The 11,512-nt window shown below is 56.2% G+C and overlaps 1 protein-coding gene across 1 annotated transcript; it reads right to left on the minus strand.

Moving 5' to 3' along the window:
* Window positions 1-374: 374 nt before the first annotated feature.
* On the minus strand, window positions 375-10,958 carry FBXW5 (F-box and WD repeat domain containing 5). Its single transcript, XM_018074396.1, has 7 exons — window positions 10,713-10,958; window positions 9,900-10,074; window positions 8,466-8,614; window positions 6,678-7,158; window positions 3,988-4,135; window positions 2,716-2,928; window positions 375-2,263 (listed from the first exon to the last, which is right to left on the minus strand). Exons 1-7 carry the CDS (start codon window positions 10,941-10,943, stop codon window positions 2,017-2,019), a joined length of 1,644 nt encoding a protein of 547 aa, XP_017929885.1. The 5' UTR covers window positions 10,944-10,958; the 3' UTR covers window positions 375-2,016.
* Between the last annotated feature and the right edge of the window lie 554 nt (window positions 10,959-11,512).

Here is an 11,512-nt window from a genome sequence, read left to right on the forward strand (position 1 = left end):
TAGGGCTCTCTGCTTACCTGCTCCATGCCTGTTAGTGCTTGGAAAAAAATGTAAATCCAGGAGGAATCCATCCCCTTGCCTGTTCTGGAGCCTGCAATGCTCAGCCCTGACAGAGAAGAGCATTCCCAAGGCTGCCAGGGACTGCTGCTGCCCTTCCCCTGGGCTGTTCCATCCTCCTCCCTGAGGGCAGAGGAGATTTGGGCAATTCCCTGCCTCTCACAGCTCTCTGCCGGCACTCCCTCACCCACCCAGGGCAGGTAACCACAAGCTGGACAGCAGTTCCTGCAGTGCCCCAGCCCAGCCCTGCGCCAGTCCTGGCCTCAGTTCTGCCTCAGCGGAGCAGCACTCCAAAAAACAAGCTCACATTGCAGAGATGCTTTAGCAGAGTATTTATTCAATGCCAGAGTGAAGAGCAAAACTCAGTACAAACAACCCCTTGGTGCCTCACTCGCTGCTGCACCAAGCCATGGGTGGAGAGTTCACAGTTGGGAGAGGAGAAGGGAAAGGCTGTTCCTTCACTGTGTGACTGCACAGAGCGGGATGTGGAGCCTGTGCGTGCACACACACACACAGAGGAAGGAACCCCTTGATTCATGACAGAAAACCTGAGTTACGGGGGTTTTGGAAGAAGCTGGGGCACAGCAGAATGTGGCTGCCGACCCTCCTGCTGCAGGGACTGCTAAAGCCATCAGTGCCATCATGACAGGAGCTGCCACCTCTGTCAGGTCTATCTGTAACCCCAGGCTGTGCTGGGGGCTCCCAAGGGGGACCCTGAAACACCTCTCCTTGCCTGGGCTGCAGCTTCTTCCCAGCCCCACTCTCAGGAGTGACAGCAGCTCCTGGGAGCCCTGGCTAGGCCAGGTCAAGATTAGGAGCTTCATTTCAGACTCTGACATTTGGGTACCTGCTATGGGGAGAGAAGCTTCAGGGACAGACAGTGAACACCACTGAGTCCATAATCACTCAAAGTCACCAGCCCCACCAACCTCAGGATCCTGGGGGAGCTGAGCCCTCACCCACAGCGGGTCAGCCCCAGGGACAGGGAGCTTATTCAGCTGTCACTGCAGGCAGGAGGACTCCGTCCCCATCACCTGCAGGTGAATGAATACCTGCAGCACCTGTGGGTGCCTACACCTATTCACAGAGAACTTACCAAGAGAAGCTAAAGTGCCATAACTTAGGTAGCATGGGAGGGAGGCGACAACAAGCCCCACCAGCCATCCTCACGGGTGCCCCAGAATGGGACAGCAGATCCCTCACAATAAATACGTTCATTGATCCATAGCTTACTGAAGTGCTACTCAGCAGAGGAAGACAGAGGCAAAGCCAGCACCATGTTACCACCAGCCCTCCCCGCTCCCGAGTTTCGAAACTGGCAATATAAACACGCAGTTCCCAACGAGGCATCAACAGGCAGTGGAGGCCAGCCAGGCCCCCAGCCCTGCCTCCCCTCCGTCCTCTCACTGCCCCCCAGTTCCTGCCACCTCCTAGGAAGAGGCACCATGGGGAGGAGGCCCTCAGCATTCCTCAGCAGTCAGATGAGTTGCCCATGGAGGTTTTGGACAAACACACAATAAAACACCTATGTTAAAGTCAGGCAGTGCAGCTGCACCACGGCTCCTGCCAAGCACTCTGCAGCCGGCGGCTCCCGGCAGGGCCAGCCACATCCCAACCTCACACAGACCCACACTGGACATGCCTCAGTGTCCTTCAAGCCCAGAGCTCACCCAGAGAACTGTGCCCAAGCAGCAGTGCTGGTGAGAAGCTGTGGGGAGCCCACCTTGCAGTGACCAGCTCAGCTGCTGCCCGATGGGCCCAGAATAGGCCCCTCGGCTCTTATGTTCTGTCTTTGAAGCAGATGCTCCAAGGAGGAGGCAATTCCCGCTGCTGGGGCTCCTCCTGGCTCAGCCATGGGATTTGTGTGCCCAGAGCTCATCTCTGTACAGGGCTCAGGGCTCTGAGAGCTCCGGAGGAGGTGCTGCAGTGAGGAAGCTGCAGGAGCAGGTGTACCTGGGTTCAGCTTTTCTGGTTCATGAGCCAGGAGAAGAGCAGTTTCCGGGGCCGGGGCCTCCTGGCCTGCCGGATGCGCACAGCCCGTGGGGACCGCCACACCTTGATGGTGGTGTCATCGCTGGCTGTCAGCAGCAGCTCCTGCTCCACCGGGCTGAACGCCACCGAGTTCACCACGTTGTCATGCTGCAGCTTGGCCAGGCAGATGTTGTAGTGCCGGTCCCAGATGTAGCCGTGTCGATCCTCTGCCCCGCTGTGGCAGAGAGACACCAGTCAGGGCGTCACACTGGTCAGGGCATCAGCCCGGCAGCCCCAACACTCTGCCACTGCCACTCCCATCCTGCCGTGGGGATGGGGGCAGAGGGTGCTCCAGCCCCCGCCTCCAGAGCTTCACCCTGCGCAGGCAGCTCCCTCCGGAATCCAGGGCCCCCACAACACCTGCAGGCCCTGAGAAAGGCATTTGCCACCCACCACCAAACACACCACAACCCCAGATTTACCCTTTCCCCAGAGATTTACAGCAGGAGCAGGGCAGACAGCCTTAATCAGCATCCTCCAATTCAGTCCCTCTGCTCTATCCAACTCCATTCCCTGCCCTGCTCCCAACACACAGGAGTGTCCTGCTCACTCCAGCTGTCCTGCAACAATGGCCTCAGGCCCTTGCGGATGCAGGGTCAGGATCCTGCCTACCCACTTGCCACACACCTCGCCACAAAGTCCCTGCTGACGTCCAGGAAGATGAAGAAGCACTCCTCGTTGGGTGTGTAGGCCCGGTGCGCACGCAGGGCTCGCTTCACCTCCTTCATCGTCTTCAGGTCGAACACGTGCAGGTCGATCTCCTCGGCGATGGGGGGAGGCTGCATCGGGTCGGAGATGACGCAGTCCCGCGGCCAGGCCCGGCTGTTCACGTACAGGTACCTTGGGGAGGGCAGGGAGGGGTCACCTGCACCGTGCCACAGAGCTCACAGAGCCCCTGGCACGGCAGGCACTGAGCCTGCAGTCCAGGCTGAAACAGGGGAACAGGCGCTGAAACGCTCCTAGCCATGTTTGGAAAGGACAACCACACCTGGGAGGTGGCTCTAGGGGTCAGGTCATGCCTCTCTAATCCCATTAAACCTATCTTTAAGGATGGATGGGGGTATCTTGTGGGCAAGTACGGGGGGGGGATTCTGCCCCTCTGCTCCGCTCAGGTGAGACCCCACCTGCAGAGCTGCCTCCAGCTCTGGGGCCCCCAACAAAGGAAGGGCATGGAGCTGATGGAGCAAGTTCAGAGGAGGCCACGGAGATTCTCTGAGGGCTGGAGCCCCTCTGCTCTGGAGACAGGCTGGGAGAGCTGGGGGTGTTCAGCCTGGAGAAGAGAAGGCTCCAGGGAGACCTCAGAGCTCCTTCCAGTGCCTAAAGGGGCTTCAGGAGAGCTGGAGAGAGACTTTGGACAAGGGCCTCAAATGACAGGACAAGGGGGAATGGGCTTCAAACTGCCAGAGGGCAGGGCTAGATGGGATATTGGGAAGAAACTCTTCCCAGAGACTGTGGTGAGGCCCTGGCACAGGTTGCTCAGAGAAGCTGTGGCTGCCCCATTCCTGGAAGTGTCCAAGGGTAGGTTAGATAAGGCTTGGAGCAACCTGGGTAGTGGAAGGTGTCCCTGCCCATGCCAAAGGGGTGGGGTCTAGATGGTTTTTAAGCTCCCTTCCAACCCAAACTATCCTAGGATTCTACAGACGATCTGCCTCAGGAATAAGACATATTTGTGTGGGCAGGTCCTCCCCTCTCACAAGGCCTGACCCTGTCCTGAGCTGGCTCAGGAACACATTCCTGCTGCAACCAGCAGTGATGCTCAGTGGTAACAACACACCTTCAGCGCCAGGATCAGCAGGCACCTGTTCCATCCACCACAGTCATTTCTTCTCCTGGTCACCCCACAGAGCACAGGAGCACCTCTTGCCCACCCTGGCAGTGGCTGAAGCCCCCCACGCTTACCGGTGGTCAGGGGACAGGCCCATGCCGATGATGTGCCCATGGATGTCAATGACGTGATCCAGGGAGTCAAAGAACTCATCCGAGCGCCTCTCCTCCCCCAGCACCGGCCCAGCGGTTGTCATCTGATGGGGCAGGATCCTTTTAATCCCTGTGGGACAGAGAGAAGAGGGAGGTGGTTCCACAGGCCACTGCCAGCAGGCAGCAGGGCTGGGGGAGTCCCCAGGCTTCAGGAAGGGACTTCCCTTGGTGCTGCTAAGAAGGGAGAACCAGCTCGCTGGTTGAGGACTGGGACAGGGCTGCTGTCCTGGTCAGGCTCCTTCAGCTCTCCAAGTGGGCTTTGGGTCAGGACTCCACCTGTGAGTGACACACTGGCACATCCAACCCCAGACAGGGAGATGCCCGGCACCTGTGGGTACAGCCACACCTCGCCCCAGCCCAGCTCCAAAGCACAAGGAAGCTGCGCTGGCCCAGGAGACACACTTGTTGCAGAAAGGTTTTTCTCCTAAATGAATCCCTGGGTCAGGCCCATTCCTGCAGTATCTGGCCTGGAGAAGCCCAGCATATGCACTGACTGGGGCAGAGTTTTCTCCTAATGCTGCCAAGTGCAAGTCAGTCCCAGAAAGCTCCAAGAACAGACGCTTAAACCGAAACTGTGCTCAAGTGCTTTGTAGCTTCTGAACTTCCTGACTAAAGGAGACACATGAGATGGGTCAAGCCCAGTCCCTTTCCAGCTCTGTTTGCCAGAAGTCCCAAACACAAACCATCTCCAACAGCTTCCTGGAGGACCCTTGTGAGCCTCAGCAGCTCCTGGGCACACACAGCCTTCATCCTCAGCAGGTCCAGGAGGAGCTAGAAGATGGCTTGGCCCATCTCATCAGCCCTCTGAGGGAATTGCTGACAATATCCTTGATTTTAGCCCTCTCCTGCAGCGCAACAAGACAGGAGTGACACACCACTGTACCTCAAGTCAAAGGCCATTCCCAGCATCTATGTCTCTGAGCCCGGGCAGCCCAGGGCCTTCAGGACAGTACCAGTGTTCTTCCACCCCACTGGCACTGCTCACCAGCATCTTCATCCTCCCTTCCACAGCACCACACTCCCAGTTCCAAACTCAGACACACATGAGTTAGCAGGACAAGCTGCTCAGCTTGCCACCAGCACAAGGAATGGGAGCTCAAGGACCTCGGGCTGGAACAGGGCTGTGTGCCAGCAGCAGCATGGGAGGTGAGCACAGAGCGAGCTCCTTCAGGTCCTGGGGCACAGAGCAGGCGCACCAGGGCACACAAACCAAGGGCCAAATGACACTGCAGTGACTCATGGCGGGCCAGGAGCCGAGCCAGCATCCAGCCCTGTGAGCAGCAGCCTGTGCTGCAGGCGCTGGCCACCAGCCAGGGAGTCACAGAGTTCAAAGGTATCAAACAAATCCCTTTGGCCCTGGGAGGCTGAGTGGGAATTCGGGAGCCTGCACAGGAATTCGGGAGCCCAAAGGCTCTGCCTCAGTGTGTGGCAGCCTCAGCTCAGCCCAGGGGATCTGGGTGCAGCCCTAGCTCAGCCCAGCGAGCAGAAGCATGGAGCAGAGCTCACTCGGTCCAAGCCATGTTCCCAACCGAAGTAGGCAAAGACCAAGTGACTCTTCTCCAAGTTGTCTACAGCTCTGTAAACTGCCTTCCCCCACCTTACTGGGTGGTGCTGGTGTGGGACCAAGTCACAGGAAGGTCAAGAGACTCTGCAGCAGGGAAGCAAGACTGGAACTGTGCAAGCAGTGAAAGGAACTAAAACTGTGGTTTCGCAGGAGTCTTGCCTGGGAGCAGCTCTCTCCTTCCCTACATTTCTGGTCCTTTTTACCTCTCTGCCAGCTTTAGGGTCTCTTTGGAAAGCAGTCAGACTACCTGCTCCTGCTCCCCACTGTGCTGATTTTCTGTAAATTCAGGCTCTGCTAGTCCTGACGCCTCAACAGGAGCACCCCAGATGAGAAAGGGACGTCTTAACCCAGGACAAGGTCCCCAGCAATGGCACTGCCTGACACATGCTGCACCCACAGTCCGTTGTACCCCACTGAGCAAGGAGGCTGCAAGCTGCCTGGCATCACTCATCACAGAAACACTGGTTGGGGCAGTGAATAACCCCCTGTGAAACCCCCCTGGTCCCAGGGCAGGGGTGCCCCAGTGCCTCACTGAGGCTGAAAGCCCATGTGAGGGTGGTTCCACACCGGGCAGAGGGGAGGCAGGCAAGGGGCAGGGGCAGGCAGGGCACTGACACCCAGAGCTGGGGGCACTGCACAAGCAACATGCACATGAACTCCACGCTGCTCAGACCAGTCTTCCCTTGATGCCCTCTCCACCCCCACATGAGAACAGGACCAAGGTCCCTCCACACACCTCTCCCAGGGCAAGCACCAGTCTCCCCCTGCACCAGCTAGTGGCTGGTGTCCTTAAACCACAAGCTCCTTCTTGATCTTCTGCTCAGCCCTCAACATGACTTTGGCCACGTGTCATCCTGACAGCAACAAAACAACCCTCAGGCAAGTGCTTGTGAGGTGGAACCCCCTTCAGAACCTTGAGCAAACTGCAGCTCATGCCTCACAAACAGGCAGCAGAGAGACTAGGTCTTTTCCGGACCCAAATCCAGAGCCCAGCTGCAGCCCATGCCCCCAGGCTGGCCAACTGCCCCAGGCTCAGCCCCAGCCTTACCTATTTGGTGTGGAGAGTAGGTGAGGCATCCTGTGGTGAAGATTAAGTACTTAGTCTTGCTACTGCTGTCCGTGGGGAGCAGGTTTGGCTCAGGTGGTTTAGTTCTGTTACGCACAAACAGCTCGGCCACCTTTGTCTCCAGCTCTGTGTCAGTCATGGCAGGCCTCATGTGGCCCCCCATGATATCACCAAAGAACTGCTGCAGCCCGTCCTCTGCCGGCACACCCCCGGCATCCGGCAATTCCTGTACGGCTGGCTCTGGAGGCTGCTTGGGCTTGGCCTCTTCTTCCTCACTGTCACTGCCAAGATCAAAGACTGGGCAGGTGGAGGAAGCAGCGAGCTGCTCCTCATAGTCCAGGAGCAGGTCCGGGGAATCATATCGGCTGCAGTCAGCCACCATCACGGTCCGGATGGTGCTGGCGTTCAGGTTCTGGATTTTGAACAGTCTCTTCACTACATTCACGTTCTCAGACTCGATGCCCTACAGGCAGAGGGGAGAAGTGAGCAGGAACCACCCCACATCACTCCCACAGTTCAAACCAAGACCTGAGCCAGAGCAGGGACACCAGTCACCACCGACCCTTTCACACTGCATGTGGAGCACTGGCACAAGAACTGGTTCGAAGCTTGCCAGCTCTGCTGAGCTCCTCCCTCTCCCAGATGGAGACATATTGAGGCAAAACATTCCCGCAGGCAGGCAACAGTGGAGCTGGGAAGCACAGAGGCTGGGCAGCCCTGCTGCCAATCCCAGCCTGAGGTCATCAGCTGGTGCTAACCGGTGCTTTACAGTGCAGGGCCAGGAGTTGGACTCAATCCTTGTGGGTCCCTAACAACTCAGGATACTCTACATTCTATAATCTACAAGGATTTCAGGACAAGGCCTCTGCAAAAGGCATGAAGTAGGATCCCTCTGGCTCACAGCAGCAGTGGCACAGGACCCCCGTGCTCCTGGAGTATGCCTGTAGCCTGCAGCAGGACGCAGCAGGTCCCTCCCTGCCTCACTGCTCCCAGCCTGCATCTGCACTCCCACACCCCCATCATGGGCAAGGACCTTCTTGGCCTCTCAGGGATGGAAGGGCTAATGCTGTATGGTCAGTGCAGCATGGAGATGTGGCTGTGGGAAGAGTCTCTGCTACCAGAAGATTTCACATGGGGTCAGCACCACGTTAAAAACACAAAAAATGGGGACATGCAGCTGTGACACTGAGATAGAGGGCAAACATGGAAGAGGAACACGACTGCCAAGTGCCAGGGAATAAACAAGCAGTCTAAGGCCAGCACACATGGCTCTCCAGGTCTCACCATGGCATCAGAGACAGTACCTGGCCTGAGAAACCTCAGCAAGACCAGCCAGGGCTGAGATCAGCTCAGGCTGCTCCAACTCCCAGGAAAAATACCCTGAGCAACCAAGTGGGAGAAAGGCCATTGTTAGGACACATGCCAGGCTACAGCCATCCCAGGCCAAGCTTCAGACTACCAAGGACCTTAGCAGCCCTGCTGTTAGGCAATGCATGCTCTGGGGCACTGCAGTCAAGTCCTCAGCCTAATTAATGGGGCAAGAGTTAATGGGATCTGAGGGCAGAGTCAGAATATTACAGTGGATACCATGACATCAAGCGTGGAGAAGCCTCATGCAAGGGTTGCCTTGAGCTCAGGATCCTGAGGACAAGTCAGAGGAGACAAACAGGGATGACAGGAGGATTGGGCCATCCTTCCCTGCAGCTTTTCCTCCCCCAGGAGCCAGCAGGAAGTTGCACTGCCTGTGGAGCTGGAAGGAAGGCAGCTCACCTGGAAAGCATTGTTCAGCCACAGCACCGAGCAGGAGGTTATGCGACCAATCCGATGCAGATTGCCTGAGATCAAGTTGGTTTCATTCAGCCAGCAGCCAAACACATCATAGGGTTTATTCCTCACCCTGGAAAGTAGTGTGAAGTTCTCTGGAAGACAGGGGAAACATGAGTGTGAGGCGATGACTCCCAGCAAGGGCCCTGGAGAAACAGGGCCTGTCTACAGGACAGGTCTCTGCAGGACAAGCACTGAGGCAGCACTGCTAACCTCCATCCAGCTTCAAGCCACTGCTAAGGGGACACATTATTTCTCTTTTCTAGAGAGATGTGTGATGAGACCTTGACAAGGGAAATCAAAACAACAGGGCAGCCTGACAGAGCCAGAGCAGAGAGCAGTCCAACCTCCCAGCCTTTCCCTGAGCGGGGTCCAGGGGACAAGAATGAGTTAAACACACATGGAATTTCACTCCTACTCCCAGTGCTCAGGGCCTTTCCCAGTAAGGCAGCTGTGCACTCCTGATTCCTGGCACGGTGGGACTGTGGCACAGAGATGGTGAGAGATAATTCAGTGGGGATTAGCCACGTGCACAGGGCTGCAGCAGAAGAGGTGAAAGAGGCTCAGGTGACAGCCCCTCAGAAAGCCATGTGAGACTTAAGGGTGGAACTAGGGTCCCAAAAAGATGGTCTGAGGGCTGTATCCAGCACCTCTGCTCTGCTCTGGAGACAGGCTGAAAGAGCTGGGGGTGTTCAGCCTGGAGAAGAGAAGACTCCAGGCAGACCTTAGAACCCCTTCCAGTGCCTAAAAAAGCTCTGAGAGGGCTGGGGAGGGACTTTGGACAAGGGTCTGGAGGGACTGGCCAAGGGGGAATCGCTTCACACTGACAGAGGGCAGATGGGATATTGGGAAAAAACTCTTCCCTGTGAGGGTGGTGAGGCCCTGGCACAGGTTGTCCAGAGAAGCTGTGGCTGCCCCATCCCTAGAAGTGTTCAAAGCCAGGTTGGAAAAGTCTTGGAGCAACCTGGGACAGTGGAATGTGTCCCTGCCCATGGCAGGGGGTGGAACGAGATAAACTTTAAGGTCCCTTCCAACCCAAACTGTTCTGGGGTTCTATGGTTCTATGCCTAGCACCACATGAGACAGAAATAGGAGCTTCAAGACAACAAGTAAGGTGGATAACCCTTGCCAGACTGTCACGTAGGACAGAAGTTAAGTGAGGGTAAATACAAGCCATGCTGCCTTGAGGTGCTGTCGTGGTGACCCGAGCAGAGTTAAGGCTGTCTGTAAGGCTTCCCCTCCAAAACTGTGGAACCCTTTAGTTCAGGTGTTGGGTGTCAGGACAAGCTGAGGTGAAGGCCACTGCACACCCTAAGAAGAAGGGAAGCCCAGCACCCAGCACTCACCCCTCCTGGGAGCCCTTGTGAAGGCAGCACTTACCCATGCTGATCACAGCGATCTCCCCTGAGGAGGAGTTGTGAGGCCCCACAAAGACACCAGATACCAGCAGAAGGGAGTCATCAGAGTTGAACTGGGAGAACTGGGTGTAGCTCCAGTTGTATGGTCTCATGTTGGAGCTGTGCTGCAGGGAGATGTCCAGCTCATTGCTCCAGACCTACAGAGAAATGGACAAACAGGCAGGAAACTGCTGAGAAGCCTGAGAGTGGTTCCACTTTATCTGTTCTGCCAGCACTCACCAGGACATGAAAAACAAACAACATCACAAACCCCATTTAACTGCCTCCCAGTCCCCATATTCCTGTTAGAACTCCCCATTTCCCTGACAGAAAATTTGGAGGGGCTAAATGGAGAACTGTTGCTCCATTGGTCAGAGAGGGTGTTCAGGTAGTAAATGTTGCTGTCGCAGCTGGGTTTCCAACGTGTTCAGAGAGATTTCTCCCAGGACAACCACTTATGCAAGACATCTATTGCAGTGAATCATTATCTCCCCATTCCTTATCAGACCCAGGTCACAACAGGGCACTGATTTGCACCTAGAAAGCACCAGGCAGGCACTTTGGCTACCTCCACACAAATGGGCTGGAGCTGGAATCCACAGCCCTCAAGGCTACATTTGCAAGAGTCATTAGTTCTGTGGCTTTGAGAACAGCTCAGCATCTGCAGGAGCCAGCCTGAGTCCAGGGACATCTGGTCAAACCTCTCTTCTCCACAACCTTCCCAAAGGCTGCTCTCAGGGCTAAGTCCCACTGAAACCACATCTGGAAGGGCTGGGCAGGGCACCTGCCACTTTACCTTGACTGTGCAGTCTTTGGAGCAGGATGCAAACAGGCAGCCAGAGTGCGAGAAGCTGAGGTGCAAAACCTGGTCACTGTGCTCCTTCAGGGCCTGCACCTCTACGCAAGGGATGGTGTCGTAGAGCCTCTGGAACTCATCATACCAGGAGACAGCAGCTGCAACACAGAGCAGGGACACGGGACAGGAGTGTGAGCGGAGGGAAGCCCAGAGCTGGGCTAAACACGGCATCAGTCTTTAATAAACCAATCCTAGCTCCTGTGAGCAATGCCAGGAGCTCTGCTGGGGCACCAACGCATGGCTGCAGCTGAGTTACCAGCACTCACCATTTTCCTCAGTAGCTTCCCTAACCCCCCACAAAAAAAAAGCCTTTCTGCCAGTACCCACACAGCTCCACATCACACCTTCCAAACCAGCACAGACTCTGCTGAAACAGCCAGGGCAGAGCTGCTGGCTGTCAGACCAAAACCTTGCCCAGGATAAAACAGTCCTCCGAAGGGAGACATGCTCCAGTACAATCAAACCAACCAGGAAGGGAAGCTGCTTCTCACCATACCCAGCTCTGCATTGATTATCTCTGTCTTGTCTAATGCAGAATTAAGACAGTTCTAGAAAGGGTCTGGGACCAGAAAAAAAAACATCTCCATGAGATAAGAGACTTGAAAGAACGAGAGAGAAGAATGGGAGCTGGACAGAGCGTGCCAGGAGAGGAGGAGCCCTGCAGCAGCACAGCCTGGGGTACACTCACAGCAGTCCCACTGACAGCCAGTGAAGAGACAAATAAAAAAGATTTTTAACGA

The sequence above is a fragment of the Manacus vitellinus genome, unplaced genomic scaffold (genome assembly GCF_001715985.3).
Source record: "Manacus vitellinus isolate BGI_N305 unplaced genomic scaffold, ASM171598v3 scaffold_27_pilon, whole genome shotgun sequence".
Taxonomy (NCBI): Eukaryota; Metazoa; Chordata; class Aves; order Passeriformes; family Pipridae; genus Manacus; species Manacus vitellinus.